The 20,066-nt window shown below is 50.8% G+C and overlaps 1 protein-coding gene across 1 annotated transcript; it reads right to left on the bottom strand.

The window, feature by feature from the left end:
• Positions 1-4,688: 4,688 nt before the first annotated feature.
• LOC115081592 (G1/S-specific cyclin-D1-like) lies at positions 4,689-14,404 on the bottom strand. Its single transcript, XM_029586014.1, has 5 exons — positions 14,201-14,404; positions 12,331-12,546; positions 6,937-7,096; positions 5,329-5,468; positions 4,689-4,841 (listed from the first exon to the last, which is right to left on the bottom strand). Exons 1-5 carry the CDS (start codon positions 14,402-14,404, stop codon positions 4,689-4,691), a joined length of 873 nt encoding a protein of 290 aa, XP_029441874.1.
• Between the last annotated feature and the right edge of the window lie 5,662 nt (positions 14,405-20,066).

Below are 20,066 nucleotides of genomic sequence, written 5' to 3'. Positions count from 1 at the left end.
GCCCCAGGCTCCATGTCTGCTATGTCACACACGTACTGTTACGGTGGATAAGCTCCAGGCCCTGTTCTCTGTATGTCATGCAGGGAGAGTTACTGTGGGTAGGCTCCAGGCCCCGTTCCCCATATGTCACACAGGTGCAATGACTGTAGGTATGCCCCAGGCCCTGTTCTCTGTTTGTCATGCAGGTACAGTTAGTGTGGGGAGGTCCCAGGCCCTGTTCTCAGTATGTCACAAAGGTAGAGTGACCGGGAGTAGGCCCCAGGCTCCATGTCTGTTATGTCACACACGTACTGTTACGGTGGATAAGCTCCAGGCCCTGTTCTCTGTATGTCATGCAGGGAGAGTTACTGTGGGTAGGCCTCAGGCTCTGTTTTCTCTATGTCACACAGGGACATTCAGCATGGCTAGCCTTCAGGCCCCATCCCCGGAGGTGGGTAGATCCTTTGACTTAGCCTTATGGAGGGTTCGCCTGTACCCAGACCTGCTGTTGGTTTTCTTATGACCAGTGTTGCCCTTGGCTGCCTTATTTTGGCTCTCCTTTCCTCTCCAGCTTGAGGCTAAGTGACATTCTCTCAGCCTTTCCTCAGCATGGCTCGTCCTAGCTCGGGCTCATGGTGGTCCTGTCTGGGCGCCATTACTGCCCTCCTTTGTCCCAGGCTTTTCCCTCATCCCTATGCCCCCTTTCGATTGAAGGGTTGAGGGTGGCGCCTGCCTTTCCCAGCGATATTCCCCCTCTCCCCCTCTCTGAAAAGACTCCCTTTAGATTTTCTCTCGCTCTCCCTCTTGCCCGGCGTGCAGAAGAGTAGGCATGGACGCCTGGGATGGAAAGGGGAGGAATGGAGCCATGTGTCGGAGTACGGTGAATGGCTAAGAGGGGGTCGAATAAAGCTGCTTTGCCATCAGCCCTTTTCCATCCAGCTGGGGGAGACCTGATCCGTAGAGCTGACCTAACCTCCTGGCATGACGGAAAATCAGCTGCATGAAGGAAGGGGGGGGGGAAGCTCGTGTGGGGATGGGGTTTGGGGTGGGGTGGGGGAGGGAGTGGTTTGTCTCCGTTTACATTACTGAAATGCTGCCTCTTTCCAGAGGAAGCTTCGGTGGGGATGGGTGGGGGTGGGGCACTCAGGCTGCCAATTGTATAATATTAACTGTATTTATATGTATAATGTTATATTGTGTTGGAACTGTGTAAATGATTTTTGAATGTTAACTTTTTAATTTTTGTATTGCTTTTGCATGAAATTAAGAAGCTGGGGGGGGGGGGGGGGGAAGGGGCACCATTGCCTCGCTGAGAGAACGGGGAAAGAGAAAGGGGGGAGGGAAGCTGCTCCCCTGGTCTCTGCAGCGGGTGGCCGGTGGGATGGGGAGGGGTCTCCCTGTTATACAGATACTATTTTTCTTCCCGCTGTGATGGCACTTGTCAGACGCCCCCCCCCCCCCCCCCCTGTGTGAATGATGTGATGAATTCTGTTTCTGGAAGAAAAAAAAAAAAAAAGAGAGAAGATTGAAACCCGGACCCCGCTGCGGCTGGGCTGTGCGTGTGCCTGATTTCTCCATGTGCTGGCTTGCCACCGGGAGGATGACTGCATTCAGCGTGCACTCTCTCTCTCTCTCTCTGGCACTGTCAGCCCCTGCGCTCTCGGCGCTGCACTGCAGTCTCTCTGGTATTTTCAGCCCCTGTGTTGTGCTGGAGTCTCCCTCTGATATTTTCAGTTCCCTGTAGGTACCCGTATCAGTCCAGACTGCTGGGTTTTGCCTCCTTTCCAGCAGATGGAGACAGAGAAAACCTTGAAGGGCACCCTCTCTTAACACGGTGCGCCACCTGCGTCCCTTCAGTGTTTCTCTATCTCCAGCAGATGAAGGTGGCAGAACCTGAGGTCCTACTTTAGCCTAAAAAAAAAAAAAAGAGAATAAGGGATCTGTCATTTAGGGATTCCCTCACGTGCCATTTGTTAGACCAAGCAAGTTTAAAAAATATATATATATTAATTAGCAAGGTTAGCCCCTGCACTCTCTGCATTTGCTGCAATCTCTCTGGTATTTTCAGCTCCTGTGTTGTGCTGGAGTCTCCCTCTGGTATTTTCATCCCCGCACTCTCTGCGTTGCGCTGCAGTCTCGCTGGTATTTTCAGACCCTGCGCGCCCCCCCCCCCCCCCCCATGTTGAGCTACAGTCTCTCTGGTATTTTCAGCCCCTGTGCTCTATGCATTGTGCTGCAGGCTCTGGTATTTTCAGCCCCTGCGCTCTTTCCATTGTGCTGCAGTCTCGCTGTATTTAATTGTTATATTTTAATCTTCCTCCTCTAAGCTCTGCAGACATCACATTTTATGCTCAGTTCAGCAAACCAATTTTTTTTAAAACTTTTTTATTAATTATTTTGATTCTGAACACTTTGATTTCAGTATAAAAAATGAATGGCATCCCAGATTTCCTAAGAGATAAAGTGCGTTCGTGAGGATCATTTACATGGCAGAGAAACAAGAATTGCATAAAAAGGTTAAAGGTTTGTCCCATGCAGTCATGTGAAGGAGACAGGCCTGGAGCACTCCCAGGGACCCTGAGCTAATAAAAAAAAAAGCAGCTAAGTGATGAGATCAGCTGTTTAATTAGCCTTTCTGATTAGGAGAGACTTTAATTACTAAATTGGAGTGACTTCAGTTCCTGATTGGGAGTGACTTCAGTTCCTAATAAGGCATGGCAATTGATTTGAATTGAGTGCCATTAGTATATAATTAGAAGTCACTTTAGTTCCCCATTCTAAGTGACTTTAGTTCCTAATTGGGAGTTGTTTAAATTCCTGATTAGCAAAGACTTCAGGTCATGAATGAAGTTCCTAATTAGGAAATACTTTAGGCCTTAATTAGGAGTGACTTCTATTTCTGATAAGAAGTGGACAGAGTGACTTTGTTCTGATTGGGAGTGACTTCAGTTCCAAATTCATTCAGTTCCCGATCAGGAATGGCATTTGTTCCTAAAATGTGAAGTCAGTTTCTAATTTCGGAGTGAATTTAGTTCTCCCTCAGCCAAGACTTCACGTTCTTATTTAAGAGTGAGTTTCGTTTCTGATTATGAGAGGCTTCATATCCTAAATAGGAATGATTTGGGCTCTTGATTAAGAGTTACTGTAGTACCTAATTATTAGGAATGACTTTAGTTCCTGATTCGACTTCATATCTTAATTGGGAGTGACTTTAGATGACATTAGTTTGTAATTAGGAGTGACTTTAGTGTATTTCCTCTTTTGAGTAATTTCAGTTCCTGATGTTCCTAATAAAGATCCACTCCTGTTCCTAATGAGGAAATGACTTTGGTTCCTGATTAGAAACGACTTTAGTTTATGAATAGGAGTGACTTTAGAACCTTATAGGTGTGACTTTAATTTCTGATTAGGTTTAACTTCAGTTCTTGATTAAAAGTAACTTTAGCTACGGTCCGTATTCTTGCTGGGTGGGGTTAGATTATAAAATAAATAAAATAGGAATGTTCTCAGCAGTGCCAGCAGTCAAATTCTCACCTATAAACAGCATTCTACCTAACATAAATAGAAATTAACTTAATAGCGTTACGCGAATAACTTAATAATAATAATAATAATAATAATAATACTTTTTGGCAAGCTCCAAGGTCCTTTGCTGCATTTTGCCAGATGCTGCCCAGGACGGAGGAGCTCTGGCACATTTTTGTGGTGAGGACCCTCCTAGGTGTTTTAACATGGACAAGCGCAATTTAAAAAATTAGCAGGGAAGGTTAGCACTGTCATGGACTCTGTGCCTCAGCTCTAATCCCCGGCTCTGTCACTGACTCTGTGTGTGACCCTGGGGGGAGTCACTTTATCTCCCTGTGCCTCAGCTCTAATCCCCGGCTCTGTCAGTGACTCTCTGTGTGTGACCCTGGAGGGAGTCACTTTATCTCCCTGTGCCTCAGCTCTAATCCCCTGCTCTGTCACTGACTCTCTGTGTGACCCTGGGGGAGTCACTTTATCTCCCTGTGCCTCAGCTCTAATCCCCGGCTCTGTCACTGACTCTGTGTGTGTGTGACGCTGGGGGAGTCACTTTATCTCCCTGTGCCTCAGCTCAAATCCCCGGCTCTGTCACTGACTCTGTGTGTGTGTGACCCTGGGGGGAGTCACTTTATCTCCCTGTGCCTCAGCTCTATTCCCCGGCTCTGTCACTGACTCTCTGTGTGTGACCCTGGGGGAGTCACTTTATCTCCCTGTGACTCAGCTCTAATCCCCAGCTTTGTCACTGACTCTGTGTGTGACCCCGGGGGAGTCACTTTATCTCCTTGTGCCTCAGCTCTAATCCCCAGCTCTGTCACTGACCCTGTGTGTGACCTTTTCAAATTGTTGTGGGATCTCACCAGCAGAAATGTGCTGCCAAGCCCTGCGACCCAGAGGTGGCTGCAGGCTCCAATCGTCCTTATGAGAACTGTATTTGAATTAATGGTGTTTTCTACAGTTATGAGGCTATAATTTGCTGAAAGGATGATAACTTTCCATCCCTGTGGATCCGAGGAGCTGTGCCTAGGGCTTTCTTCTGAAGTGGCAGGGAGGATGGGAGAGAGGGGAGAAACGGTACTCTGGACAGACTCGGATTATTTTCGTTAAAAGAAGGCGCTCAGTTCTGTGTGTACGATAGAAAAGTTGGTATCTGGAGTCTGTCTTCTGGCAGATGGAAGTGGTCCTGGAATTCACAGGTGTATGTCCATGACATCTGTGGGGGTCCCTGCCCGCTGCTGTCTGTCCTGCAGGGCCTTGTCCGCTCGCACCCTGCTTTGTTGCCCCTTTCGAAGGCAGGCTTCCAAGGCGTGCTCCAGCCGCTCCTGACAGCCTCTCAGGGTATCCTGCAGGGGACGCGAGAAGGTAGGGGTTAAGGGAAGTGCAGGCTGGTAGGGGAAGAACTGAGGGTCATGGGGGGGGGGGGGGGGGTTAAGGTATCCATGAATGGGGACACGTTGAGGTCCGTATTCAGACACAGCCCAGATAGCAAAGTTAGCCAGATAAACATATCAGCAGTGCAGCCACACTATTGAATATAGCCGGCTAACATTAGGACAGCTCTTTGACTCGACCAGACTTAGTCAGCTAAGTCATCCGGCTAACTCTGAATATCATTGCTAAGGGTTAATTTAGCCGGCTATCTCAACTTCTCCCAGTTACGCCCCTGAACCGCCCCTAACTTATTAGCCAGCTAGAAGTTAGCCAGATACAGGCTGAATATAGCCGGGTAAGACATTTAGACTGATAACTATTATGTTATCTGTCTAAATGACTCTTGAATGTGGGCCTCCTGGGGACATGGGATTAAGGTCAGGGGCTGGAATTTCATACCACATCGCATCGGATGACATGAGCCAGCAGATCTGTGATGGTCAGATCGGCGGAGGGGCCCCCCAGGCGCAGCCCAGTCACGGCCGCACAGACACTGGCCGCAGCAATCACAGACGGCGGGAACACCAGGAAGCTGCAATCTGAGAAGGGAGAAGGGTGAGCAGGTGTAGTGGGTTATAAGAATGGTGGCTTTTGCCTTGTAGTCTGGATCACACAAATACACCAAGAAAATAGTAACACTGACTACAGCTTATAGGAACTATGAAAAGCTATGCTCTCTGTGGAATACACACACAAAACAGTTCTTCGGACAACATCTGACAAATAAAACACAGTTTATATTCTAAATGTTTATATTCAGTTATATGTTTAAAAATCAGTAGCAAAAGATATTTAGAGTGACCCTTCCCTCACACTTCCCAGCTGCAAAACAGCCTCCCGAACACGGGAACTCAGTACTGGAAATTCAGTCTCGGGTCTTCAGGATGGCTGATGGCGCTCTCCTTACTGAATCTGCTCTTCATCCTGATTCTCTCAGCTTGTAGGCTGTATTTTGGGCTTCCCGCCCAACTAGTCCATGTTGAAGCTGAGCTGTTCTGCTTCTAACCTAATCTTAACTTATGCAGGAAATGAACTTGGAGCCGGTCTGTGCGTTCTGAGTTCGGCTCGTTCCAACTGCCCCCTCACCTTCACGCACTTTTGTGCCTTCGCATCCTCTAATTAACTGCCTGCAAAATGTCCACACCCTACAGTAGGGTGGAGGGTCACAGTAACATCAGAGAGGAGGGCAGGTAAAGCAGCAGGTTGTCCTTGTCTACTCTCCTGTCACTGAGAATGTCTCCCAACTGCCAGTCGGGGCTGGGGAAGGGTGTTAAGCCCCCTAGGCAAACCCTTCAGTCTCGTGCCCTCCCCTTAGGCATGAGCCTGCTGGTGGCAGCTCTGACATAGCATCTACTCCTCTCACCCTCTGCCAAGTTCTATGCCACCTGTCCACAGTGCCCAGCATCCTCTCCCTCCACCCTCTGATCAGAATGGTCTCTCTCCACCCCCTCCTAGCACCTTCTCTCCATAGCTCTCCCATCCACTCGGCTTCCCCTCCATCTGCACGCTACACGTCTAGCCAGCATCCCTTCTGTCTTGTGGGGCCGTGCCTTAAAAGTGGGTAGGCGACGCTCTAAACCGCCAATCCCAAGGCCCTAGGTGGTGTGCAGTACAATATTTATAATCTTAGCACAACAGTCACTCAAACTAAAACAGCTGGCGGTTTTCGCCATCCCCTAAAATATTGGTGCCCTAGGTGACTGTCTAGTCTGCCTCATGGACGAGCTGGCCTTGCTGCTACCCATAGCATATCAATCCCTAGCCAAGTCAGTTTATTATTTTTCTCCGGGTCTCTGCCATAACCCAACACCAAGACCCCACTCCCATATCTTTTATGCAATCTCCCATCCCCGCCTTCTGCCCATTCCCCAAATCTAGCTTTAGGCACCCTGTTTGATTCACATACACTAAAAGAAATACGTAGATACAGTACACTGGGCCCCCCACCCATTCCCCTCAGCACACGCCACAGACACACGTGCACTCAGAACACATGATCAAGCTCACCGTGTGTGCACAGGGCGATGAAGGTTTCGGTGTGTTTGCGAACCACAGGTCTCCTCTCCTGGGGCAGGTACAACAGCTCCAGGAAGTGCTGGACAAAGACCAGGGGGGTGACAGCACCAATGTCCCACCTCAGGGTATTCAGTACCAGCAGCTCCAGAGACTGCAAGAGACAGACAGCGAGGGTGTGAGAGAGCAGCTGCAGAGACAAAAAAACAGCTCCACAGATTGTAAGAAAGAGGAAGGGAGCAGCTCCAGAGACTGCCAGAGTGAGAGAGGGAAAAAGCAATAGCATAACATAAAACCCTGCAAAAAAACACAGCACCTGCAGAGCGAACCTGCCCCACCATAACAGCACTAACTGCCAGCACTCACCCAGCAACACAAACTCTCTCCACTACAGACACTCTGTGACCCAACACAAAACCATGCAAAATACACCCTCAGCACCTGCACAGCAAACCTGCCCCACCATAACAGCACTAACTGCCAGCACTCACCCAGTAACACAAACTCTCTCCACTACAGACACTCTGTGACCCAACACAAAACCATGCAAAATACACCCTCAGCACCTGCACAGCAAACCTGCCCCACCATAACAGCACTAACTGCCAGCACTCACCCAGTAACACAAACTCTCTCCACTACAGACACTCTGTGACCCAACACAAAACCCTGCAAAATACACCCTCAGCACCTGCACAGCAAACCTGCCCCACCATAACAGCACTAACTGCCAGCACTCACCCAGCAACACAAACTCTCTCCACTACAGACACTCTGTGACCCAACACAAACCCTGCAAAATACACCCTCAGCACCTGCAGAGCAAACCTGCCCCACCATAACAGCACTAACTGCCAGCACTCACCCAGCAACACAAACTCTCTCCACTACACACACTCTGTGACCCAACACAAACCCTGCAAAATACACCCTCAGCACCTGCAGAGCAAACCTGCCCCACCATAACAGCACTAACTGCCAGCACTCACCCAGCAACACAAACTCTCTCCACTACAGACACTCTGTGACCCAACACAAACCCTGCAAAATACACCCTCAGCACCTGCAGAGCAAACCTGCCCCACCATAACAGCACTAACTGCCAGCACTCACCCAGCAACACAAACTCTCTCCACTACACACACTCTGTGACCCAACACAAACCCTGCAAAATACACCCTCAGCACCTGCAGAGCAAACCTGCCCCACCATAACAGCACTAACTGCCAGCACTCACCCAGCAACACAAACTCTCTCCACTACCAGACACTCTGTGACCCAACACAAACCCCTGCAAAATACACCCTCAGCACCTGCACAGCAAACCTGCCCCACCATAACAGCACTAACTGCCAGCACTCACCCAGCAACACAAACTCTCTCCACTACAGACACTCTGTGACCCAACACAAACCCCTGCAAAATACACCCCCAGCACCTGCACAGCAAACCTGCCCCACCATAACAGCACTAACTGCCAGCACGCACCCAGCAACACAAACTCTCTCCACTACAGACACTCTGTGACCCAACATAAAACCCTGCAAAAAAACACAGCACCTGCAGAGCGAACCTGCCCCACCATAACAGCACTAACTGCCAGCACTCACCCAGCAACACAAACTCTCTCCACTACAGACACTCTGTGACCCAACATAAAACCCTGCAAAAAAACACAGCACCTGCAGAGCGAACCTGCCCCACCATAACAGCACTAACTGCCAGCACTCACCCAGCAACACAAACTCTCTCCACTACCAGACACTCTGTGACCCAACACAAAACCCTGCAAAATACATCCTCAGCACCTGCACAGCAAACCTGCCCCACCATAACAGCACTAACTGCCAGCACTCACCCAGCAACACAAACTCTCTCCACTACAGACACTCTGTGACCCAACACAAAACCCTGCAAAATACACCCTCAGCACCTGCACAGCAAACCTGCCCCACCATAACAGCACTAACTGCCAGCACTCACCCAGCAACACAAACTCTCTCCACTACAGACACTCTGTGACCCAACACAAACCCCTGCAAAATACACCCTCAGCACCTGCACAGCAAACCTGCCCCACCATAACAGCACTAACTGCCAGCACGCACCCAGCAACACAAACTCTCTCCACTACAGACACTCTGTGACCCAACACAAAACCCTGCAAAATACACCCTCAGCACCTGCACAGCAAACCTGCCCCACCATAACAGCACTAACTGCCAGCACTCACCCAGCAACACAAACTCTCTCCACTACCAGACACTCTGTGACCCAACACAAACCCTGCAAAATACACCCTCAGCACCTGCAGAGCAAACCTGCCCCACCATAACAGCACTAACTGCCAGCACTCACCCAGCAACACAAACTCTCTCCACTACAGACACTCTGTGACCCAACACAAACCCTGCAAAATACACCCTCAGCACCTGCACAGCAAACCTGCCCCACCATAACAGCACTAACTGCCAGCACTCACCCAGCAACACAAACTCTCTCCACTACAGACACTCTGTGACCCAACACAAAACCCTGCAAAATACACCCTCAGCACCTGCACAGCAAACCTGCCCCACCATAACAGCACTAACTGCCAGCACTCACCCAGCAACAACCCTACCTAAGAAAAGGCAACACCAGGTCCTAGAACCCCAATACACCTCCTACTGGAAATTGAACCAGCCAGACTAGGATAGATCTCTGCACAGAAACGCCATGCTAGCAGCATCCCTCACCTCGCTCACACACGCAGGATTCGGACAGACTCTCACTCAACACAAAATAAGGCAGAGAAACGTGCAGATAGAAACTGAGCAGGAAACCCCCAGAAGCCCAACTCTGCCTGTAGTCAGAGGTGTGTTAAAGGGGGCCGAGGAGGACAGTCTGCCCTAGGTGAGGATGAGGGTGGTGCCAGCGACATTGGCGCAGCTGCAGAAAGAAAAATAAAGCATGCATTGAGTATGCTTCTCGGTTGTGCTGTGCTGGCTGGCAGAGCTTTGGTTCTAGGTGAGTCAGACAGGTGTTCGGCAGGTGATGAAGGAAGAAGTATCTCAGGAGCAGCGGACCGGCAGGGAGCCCAAGCCCTGCTGAACGAAGACTATGCATCCTGCACCTAGAGAGCCAGCAGAGATTCCAACCCCCGTCAGCTAATGTATGAGCAGAGAAGGGGTGGGGCCTTCAGGATCTTCCTTCCCACCCACGGCAGGAGCAAGAGGCCCAACCAGGCCTCCAGAATGCTCAGCCAGAGGAGCCCTAGAGTTTGAGAGAGCTTGTTGAGTGGGGTAGGGGGACATCAGCCTGTGTGTGTGGGAGAGAAAGTCAGTGAGTGTGAGAGTTTGTGTGTGTGTGTGTATATGTCAGGGAGAGTCAGTGAGTGTGAGAGAGCTATGTGTATGAGGGAGAGAGTCTGAGTGTGTGAGAGTCTGCAGGTGTATATGTGAGGGAGAGCCAATGAGTGAGTGTGTGTGTGGGGGGAGCGCCACACAGGTATGAAAGAGCCTGTGGGTGAGGGAGGGGGAAGCGAGCTTGCGTGTGTGTGAGAGAGGAGAAGTGTGTATGAGAGTCAACATGTGTGAGAGAGAGAATGAATACATGTTAGGGAGTTTTGTGTACACGAGAGAAAGAGAGGATAAAGTGTGCACCCTCCCTCTACTCCACTAATCTATGACAATCTCAGGGTGACTGGAAATCAAAGGTTCCCACGTATGGAGAGCTGGGGTTATTTTTTTACCCTGTTTGTTTTAACTATTGGACTTTATTTGATGTGTCTGCTGTTTTAGCATACTTTATTGATATTTGGTACATTTTTTTTTTAATTCGAGTTAATTATTAGATGTTAGTCAATTCATCAATTTTTGAAATGGTTATTCTTTTTATTTATATGGTTTTATATTGCTTGATTTTATTGCTTGATGTTTGTGAGGAATGAAGATGCTTGCTTTTTCCATTCTTGCACTGATGCAGTTTCCGGTTCAGTTTTTTCTGCATGCTTCTGTTTATATTTTATGGTCTCTTTATTCTGCATTGGGTGAGGGTTATCTGTGTTCTGTATGTGTGAGACCGAGGTGAGGTATTGTGCTGGCATGTAGTTTCTGTGCTCAGATCTAGAGCAGGCTGGCTTGTTCTGCTCTCAGTAGGTGTATTGGGGTTTTAGGGCCCAGTATCATATTTGCAGTGTCGCCTTTTCTCAGGTAGGGTTTTTATTATTTGAGTGCCAGCAGTTAGTGTGGTTTGGGTTTGGGAGGTGTACGGCCTTGTAATTGCATTTCAGTTTCCTTATGGCTTTCGGGTGGCCAAGCCCACACCCACTACACATTACGAGTTCCAGATGTCGTTTTTTTTTGCAGGGTTTTCTGCAGTGCACGGCAATATAATAGTCCTGTTGTGAGTGATACTTTTTACCTCAGAAGACTGTATTTTGAATGCCCTTTTCCTTGTAAAAACGGTTCCAATAATGGCGTCATTGTTTAATTGTGTGTGGGGGGAGGGCTGGCAGGAGGGAATCACACGAGGTTGGAAGCTTTGCCTAGACCCAGGGCATCTAATATCCTTGCACCGGTCCTGGGTGTGGGAACAGGAGTGGGATATAAGATAAGGGGGAAAAAAAGGCAAGTTTTCCTAATGATGGGGGAGGCAGTGATTAAGTCCTTGTCATTTTCTGGACTGTTCTAATGGAATGTTGTTGCTATATTTATATTTGGGATCATTTGGTTGCAGCTCCCAGGTTTCTAGTAATAAGGCAAGTAATGAAGGGTTTTATTTATTTATTTATTTTATTTTAAATAGTCTTGTGGAAAGACAAAGGTGAAATGTTTACTCTGCGCGGCCAAGGGTTTGGAAGTTTCAACCTTGCAAAGTTGACAGCTCCCAAACCCGTTTTTCCGTGTGTACATTTTAAAAATTATACATTTGGGGTGGGGGGGGGGGGGGTGCCAGAGGAAGTATCCGTCCCGGGTGCCAAGCACTTTGGGTTCGCCTCTGCCTGCAGTGCAGCCCCGGGGAAAGAGAAGCAGAAATGCATTTCCTCCTGCACTGAGAAAAGGGAGAGAAAATCCAGGACTTCCCAGCCAGGAAGGAGCAGGAAAACCTGCGTCTGATCCTGGGGGAAAGAGGAGAAACAGCAGCCGGAGCCGCAGGATCTGTGGGGGTCAGAACTGGGATCTGAGCAGGGGCGATCCGGGCCGGCACCAGAACCCGTGTCCCATCTTCACGGTGTCGTTATATTTGACTCTATTCTCACTATTATATATTTTCCCTCTTATCTTAAAAAGTACACCATTACCTTGACAGCACAAGTAATACAGGAAAGGTTCCTAAGTCAGAGCGAGAAGCAGCAGAGCCAGCAGCCAGAGCCCTTGAGTACAGGGGCTGCAGGCTGATCCTTACCCAGAGCTCCCGGTCGGTGAAGGAGAGGTCTGCATACAGGCGAAGGGTCTCCGTGCTCAGAGGGCTGGTCTCCTTCAGCTTGGAGGCGAGGAGGAGGCAGGCGGACCCCAGCACCTGAAGCCGCCTCTTCTCCGTGGAGTGGAGGGACAGGAAGCGATCCAGGCAGCTGACGGCCAGCGGGAAGACCTCTGGCTCGCAAGCCTGCTCCTCACAGACCTGCCGGAGAGACAGGTCTCCTTTACACACTGCTACCAGTCTGGGGGAGAGGCAGGTCTCCTTTACACACTGCTACCAGTCTGGGGGAGAGGCTGGTCTCCTTTACACACTGCTACCAGTCTGGGGGAGAGGCAGGTCTCCTTTACACACTGCTACCAGTCTGGGGGAGAGGCTGGTCTCCTTTACACACTGCTACCAGTCTGGGGGAGAGGCAGGTCTCCTTTACACACTGCTACCAGTCAGGGGGAAAGGCAGGTCTCCTTTACACACTGCTACCAGTCTGGGGGAGAGGCAGGTCTCCTTTACACACCTGTCTGGGGGAGAGGCAGGTCTCCTTTACACACTGCTACCAGTCTGGGAGAAAGGCAGGTCTCCTTTACATACTGCTACCAGTTTGGGGGAGATGCAGGTCTCCTTTAGACACCTGTCTGGGGGAGAGGCAGGTCTCCTTTACACACTGAAACCAATCTGGGAGAAAGGCAGGTCTCCTTTACACACTGCTACCAGTCTGGGGGAGAGGCAGGTCTCCTTTACATACTGCTACCAGTCTGGGAGAAAGGCAGGTCTCCTTTACATACTGCTACCAGTCAGTGGGAAAGGCAGGTCTCCTTTACACACTACTACCAGTCTGGGAGAAAGGCAGGTCACCTTTACACACTACTACCAGTCTGGGGGAGAGGCAGGTCTCCTTTACACACTGCTACCAGTCTGGGGGAGAGGCAGGTCTCCTTTACACACTACTACCAGTCTGGGGGAGAGGCAGGTCTCCTTTACACACTGCTACCAGTCTGGGGTACAGGCAGGTCTCCTTTACATACTGCTACCAGTCAGTGGGAAAGGCAGGTCTCCTTTACACACTACTACCAGTCTGGGGGAGAGGCAGGTCTCCTTTACACACTGCTACCAGTCTGGGAGAGAGACAGGTCTCCTTTACACACTGCTACCAGTCAGGGGGAAAGGCAGGTCTCCTTTACACACCTGTCTGGGGGAGAGGCAGGTCTCCTTTACACACTGCTACCAGTCTGGGAGAAAGGCAGGTCTCCTTTACATACTGCTACCAGTCTGGGGGAGATGCAGGTCTCCTTTAGACACCTGTCTGGGGGAGAGGCAGGTCTCCTTTACACACTGAAACCAATCTGGGAGAAAGGCAGGTCTCCTTTACACACTGCTACCAGTCTGGGGGAGAGGCAGGTCTCCTTTACATACTGCTACCAGTCAGTGGGAAAGGCAGGTCTCCTTTACACACTACTACCAGTCTGGGGGAGAGGCAGGTCTCCTTTACACACTGCTACCAGTCTGGGAGAAAGGCAAGTCTCCTTTACACACTGCTACCAGTCAGTGGGAAAGGCAGGTCTCCTTTACACACTACTACCAGTCTGGGGGAGAGGCAGGTCTCCTTTATACACTGCTACCAGTCTGGGGTACATGCAGGTCTCCTTTACACATTGACACAAACCCTAAGGGAGAGACAGGTCTCCTTTGATATAGCCCTCACTACGGTGGGAGATGGCATGAATTTGGTATGGCCAGTTGAAGGGCAAGCTGGGGTACACATAAAGAAAGGTGCCCAGCTTTTTTTGCTAACCCCAACAGGGACTGGATTGAGGTGGGGAAGGGCGCAGGTGTTGGGGTAATGCTGCTGCTCCGCACTCACCTCCATCATCCACCGCACCAGGAGCCCCCTCATGTGGGGCTGCACCTCCTCCTGCACCAGCTGGAAGTAAGAGACCAAGGGCCGGTAGCGCTCCTCAGCCTCCAGCAGCTCCTGCAGCACCCGGCCCTGCAGCAGGACAGGGTCCCTCCGGGCTCTGAGTTCCAGTCCAGCTTCCAGGCACAGCAGCTGCCGGTCCCCGTCCATCTCCAGCTTCTCTCTCCGTCTGCAGAGCCGGTGTTCCCCCTGTGCCCTTTAAGGTGGCACCCAGTGTCCCTATACCCCAGGGATGGCCCAAGCCCAGCCCCCTTCCCCCCTGACAGATAAAGAGGCAGTCACAAATCACAGGGAGGAAGGAGGGCGGCAACCACAGGCCGCCACAGAAACGTATACACAAAGGGATGTACACACACAGATACATACTGCGCACACAAACACAGCTACGCTCACACACACACACACACACACACACACACACACAAACACACAGAGCCAGAGACCCAGCTGTCAGTCTCCCTAGGTGCAGACTCGTGCCAGGAACACAAAGGAGTTCCTCTTTCTATAGAACAATCAGAGGGGTGGGGGGCTGTGGATCTGACCCTACCAGGGGTGGGGTGGTGAGCTGCGTCTGTTGAGGGGGAGCGAATGTGGTAAAGTTTGTGAAGTGCTTTCCAGAGCACAGTGAAATGTTGACAAATGAGGTGGTGGGGGGGGGGGTGAGGGAGGATCTGGGGATAATGTGACCCCCCCCCCTCCAAACCCAGCACAGGGAGCGGGTACTGATGCACCCTCAGGGAGCGGGGCTGGGGGGTATCAGGATGAACCGGGAGCGGTTGTCCCGGGGGATTCCCCCCCCCAGTATCCCTCCCAGTTTACATCCAAGAGAATTTCTTATTCTGCGTTCTCCTAACAGAGCCTGCTTGGCTCCTGGGTCAGTATAATACTGGCTTCCTTCTTTTACTCTCTTGCGCTTTACTCCCAGGTCTGCTTACTCGCTAATATTTTATTCCTTAAATTTTAAACTTTCAATATTTAATTTAAGGATAAATCTTTAATTGGTGATCACATGCCATGTTTTTAAATCTCCCCTGAGCTGTCTGTGCTGTATTCATGCTTTGTGTATCAGTGTGACACCTGCATGGGGCTCTGATGAGGATCTGCTCCTCAGCTGTCTGTGCTGTATTCATGCTTTATGTGTATCGGTGTGACACCTGCATGGGGCTCTGATGAAGATCTGCTCCTCAGCTGTCCGTGCTGTATTCATGCTTTATGTGTATCAGTGTGACTCCTGCATGGGGCTCTGATGAAGATCTGCTCTTCAGCTGTCTGTGCTGTATTCATGCTTTATGTGTATCAGTGTGACACCTGCATGGGGCTCTGATGAGGATCTGCTCCTCAGCTGTCTGTGCTGTATTCATGCTTTATGTGTATCGGTGTGACACCTGCATGGGGCTTTGATGAGGATCTGCTCCTCAGCTGTCTGTGCTGTATTCATGCTTTATGTGTATCGGTGTGACCCCTGCATGGGGCTCTGATGAAGATCTGCTCCTCAGCTGTCTGTGCTGTATTCATGCTTTATGTGTATCAGTGTGATGTCTGCATGGGGCTCTGATGAAGATCTGCTCCTCAGCTGTCTGTGCTGTATTCATGCTTTATGTGTATCGGTGTGACACCTGCATGGGGCTCTGATGAGGATCTGCTCCTCAGCTGTCTGTGCTGTATTCATGCTTTATGTGTATTGGTGTGACACCTGCATGGGGCTCTGATGAGGATCTGCTCCTCAGCTGTCTGTGCTGTATTCATGCTTTATGTGTATCGGTGTGACACCTGCATGGGGCTCTGATGAGGATCTGCTCCTCAGCTGTCTGTGCTGTATTCATGCTTTATGTGTATTGGTGTGACACCTGCATGGGGCTCTGATGAGGATCTGCTCCTCAGCTGTCTGTGCTGTATTCATGCTTTATGTGTATTGGTGTGACACCTGCATGGAGCTCTGATGAGGATCTGCTCCTCAGCTGTCTGTGCTGTATTCATGCTTTATGTGTATCGGTGTGACACCTGCATGGGGCTCTGATGAGGATCTGCTCCTCAGCTGTCTGTGCTGTATTCATGCTTTATGTGTATCGGTGTGACACCTGCATGGGGCTCTGATGAGGATCTGCTCCTCAGCTGTCTGTGCTGTATTCATGCTTTATGTGTATCAGTGTGACGCCTGCATGGAGCTCTGATGAAGATCTGCTCTTCAGCTGTCTGTGCTGTATTCATGCTTTACATGTATCAGTGTGACACCTGCATGGAGCTCTGATGAAGATCTGCTCTTCAGCTGTCTGTGCTGTATTCATGCTTTATGTGTATCGGTGTGACACCTGCATGGGGCTCTGATGAGGATCTGCTCCTCAGCTGTCTGTGCTGTATTCATGCTTTATGTGTATCGGTGTGACACCTGCATGGGGCTCTGATGAGGATCTGCTCCTCAGCTGTCTGTGCTGTATTCATGCTTTATGTGTATCGGTGTGACACCTGCATGGGGCTCTGATGAGGATCTGCTCCTCAGCTGTCTGGGCTGTATTCATGCTTTATGTGTATCGGTGTGACACCTGCATGGGGCTCTGATGAAGATCTGCTCCTCAGCTGTCTGTGCTGTATTCATGCTTTATGTGTATCGGTGTGACACCTGCATGGGGCTCTGATGAGGATCTGCTCCTCAGCTGTCTGTGCTGTATTCATGCTTTATGTGTATCGGTGTGACACCTGCATGGGGCTCTGATGAGGATCTGCTCCTCAGCTGTCTGGGCTGTATTCATGCTTTATGTGTATCGGTGTGACACCTGCATGGGGCTCTGATGAGGATCTGCTCCTCAGCTGTCTGGGCTGTATTCATGCTTTATGTGTATCGGTGTGACACCTGCATGGGGCTCTGATGAGGATCTGCTCCTCAGCTGTCTGTGCTGTATTCATGCTTTATGTGTATCGGTGTGACACCTGCATGGGGCTCTGATGAAGATCTGCTCTTCAGCTGTCTGTGCTGTATTCATGCTTTATGTGTATCGGTGTGACTCCTGCATGGGGCTCTGATGAGGATCTGCTCCTCAGCTGTCTGGGCTGTATTCATGCTTTATGTGTATCGGTGTGACTCCTGCATGGGGCTCTGATGAGGATCTGCTCCTCAGCTGTCTGGGCTGTATTCATGCTTTATGTGTATCGGTGTGACACCTGCATGGGGCTCTGATGAAGATCTGCTCTTCAGCTGTCTGTGCTGTATTCATGCTTTATGTGTATCGGTGTGACTCCTGCATGGGGCTCTGATGAGGATCTGCTCCTCAGCTGTCTGTTCTGTATTCATGCTTTATGTGTATCGGTGTGACTCCTGCATGGGGCTCTGATGAGGATCTGCTCCTCAGCTGTCTGGGCTGTACTCATGCTTTACGTGTATCAGTGTGACCCCTGCATGGGGCTCTGGTGAGGATGTGCTCCTCAGTTGTCTGTGCTGTATTCATGCTTTATGTGTATCAGTGTGACCCCTGCATGGGGCTCTGATGAGGATCTGCTCCTCAGCTGTCTGTGCTGTATTCATGCTTTACGTGTATCAGTGTGACCCCTGCATGGGGCTCTGGTGAGGATGTGCTCCTCAGCTGTCTGTGCTGTATTCATGCTTTATGTGTATCGGTGTGACACCTGCATGGGGCTCTGATGAGGATCTGCTCCTCAGCTGTCTGTGCTGTATTCATGCTTTATGTGTATCGGTGTGACCCCTGCATGGGGCTCTGATGAAGATCTGCTCCTCAGCTGTCTGTGCTGTATTCATGCTTTACGTGTATCAGTGTGACCCCTGCATGGGGCTCTGGTGAGGATGTGCTCCTCAGTTGTCTGTGCTGTATTCTTGCTTTACGTGTCTCCATGTGCTGTCTGCCTGGGGCGCTGATGGAGATCCGGCTTTAGCTGTATTGATACTGTATTGAGTCAGTGGTTGTTTCTGATAATGACCAGCGCAGCTGCGCCCCTGTTTTTCATAGTTTGACAGGGGTGCAAGTGACTTAGCAGGAGCAGCTGTAAAAGCTTTTTAGGTACCAGGAATGAGAGCAAAATGCACGTAGAGTGAGAAAAGGTTGAAGTGAAGGTTTTCAGGCTTCGGGCCCGGTTCAGGCTCTGAATTGGATGGGTGAGTGAGAGGGGGAGGTGTGGGGAACTGGGACCCCCCTGTCCCCTCCCTTCTGGTCCTTTCATTCCACAGCTCCTAGGCAAGAGGCAGCTTGTCCCCACCCAGACATATGCAGCAGCTCATGGGAGGGCTGGCAGGAGGCCACTCATGAAAACCTAATGGCCAGACCCCACCGCCCCATCCCTTTGAGGCATTATCTCGGGCCACTGAACTTGGGGCAGGGCGGCCCTGCGGGGCTATTGAGGAGCTGGGGGGGGGGGGGGCAGCTGAGTAAACGTATGGAGAGGGAGGCTGACTCTTCACCCATGGATCGCTGTTCCCCCCCCCCAGCAGGTGCACTATTGTGTCCGGTGCCTCCCGATGTTCAGCTCTGGGGTTCCGGAACAGGAGTTTGGAGACAGCACAGTCCCCCCCCCCCCCCCCCCAAATACCCCAGTCCTTGAATCTGAGCCTCTCTTGGGACTGAGGTGAGAGAGCAAAGTTCCCCTCCTCACTGCTGAACTGGGAGTTAAGCGGTGGTTAAGCAGCAGTCTGGCCGTGGGTCCTTCTCCGTCTTCTGCGGCTTTTGGACGGGGGGGGGGGGGGGGATGGGAGGGGATTCTTGTGAGCCCTGATTGTTTCCACCATCTGGATGCCAGTCCTCCTGACCCCCCCCCCCCCCCCCCCCGTCAGGCCTTCCCCTCCCCAGCCAGCCCCCATCAGGGTCCACGCCCCCCTCCAGAAAATGAAACCCAAAGCAGCAGGTGTCCATATTGTGCCTGTCCCTCATTCCATGCCTCATTACAACGGGGGCCAGTGTTCAGGGGTAGCCAGGCTTGTAATGAGCCCCAAGAGAGGAGGTGGAGGGGGGGGGGGGTGCACTTGGTTAATGTCCTTTCTTTCAGGAAGCTGTCACTGTTAAAGAGCGGGAGGGGGGAGAGATGTCATTCTAACAGGAGAGGGAATGTCCTTATAACGGGGTCTGGGGAATGGAGATGTGTTTATAGTGGGATCTGGGGAAGGAAGATTCCTTATAACGGGGTCTGGGGAAGGAAGATTCCTTATAACGGGGTCTGGGGAAGGAAGATTCCTTATAATGGGGTCTGGGGAAGGGAGAGTCCTTATAATGGGGTCTGGGGAAGGGAAAGTCCTTATAATGGGTCTGGGGAAGGGAGATTCCTTATAACGGGGTCGGGGGAAGGGAGATTCCTTATACTGGGGTCTGGGGAAGGGAGATTCCTTATAATGGGGTCTGGGGAAGGGAGAGTCCTTATAATGGGGTCTGGGGAAGGGAAAGTCCTTATAATGGGGTCTGGGGAAGGGAGATTCCTTATAACGGGGTCGGGGGAAGGGAGATTCCTTATACTGGGGTCTGGGGAAGGAAGATTCCTTATAACGGGGTCTGGGGAAGGGAGAGTCCTTATAATAGGGTCTGGGGAAGGGAGATGTTATTATAACGGGGTCTGGGGAAGGAAGATTCCTTATACTGGGGTCTGGGGAAGGAAGATTCCTTATAATGGGGTCTGGGGAAGGGAGATTCCTTATAATGGGGTCTGGGGAAGGGAGATGTTCTTATAACGGGGTCTGGGGAAGGAAGATTCCTTATAATGGGGTCTGGGGAAGGGAGATGTTCTTATAACGGGGTCTGGGGAAGGAAGATTCCTTATAATGGGGTCTGGGGAAGGAAGAGATTCCTTATAACGGGGTTTGGGGAAGGGAGATTCCTTATAC

This window comes from Rhinatrema bivittatum, unplaced genomic scaffold (genome assembly GCF_901001135.1).
Source record: "Rhinatrema bivittatum unplaced genomic scaffold, aRhiBiv1.1, whole genome shotgun sequence".
In the NCBI taxonomy this organism is placed as follows: domain Eukaryota; kingdom Metazoa; phylum Chordata; class Amphibia; order Gymnophiona; family Rhinatrematidae; genus Rhinatrema; species Rhinatrema bivittatum.
This window is presented reverse-complemented; position numbering and strand designations above follow the sequence as displayed.

Coding starts and splice junctions, on each gene's coding strand:
- LOC115081592 (XM_029586014.1), bottom strand. CDS start 14,404: ATGGACGGGGACCGGCAGCTGCTGTGCCTGGAAGCTGGACTGGAACTC. Junction 7,097..12,330: donor TCACCGACCGGGAGCTCTGG/GTAAGGATCAGC, acceptor TGTCTCTTGCAG/TCTCTGGAGCTGCTGGTACT. Junction 4,842..5,328: donor ATGTCATCCGATGCGATGTG/GTATGAAATTCC, acceptor CGTCCCCTGCAG/GATACCCTGAGAGGCTGTCA.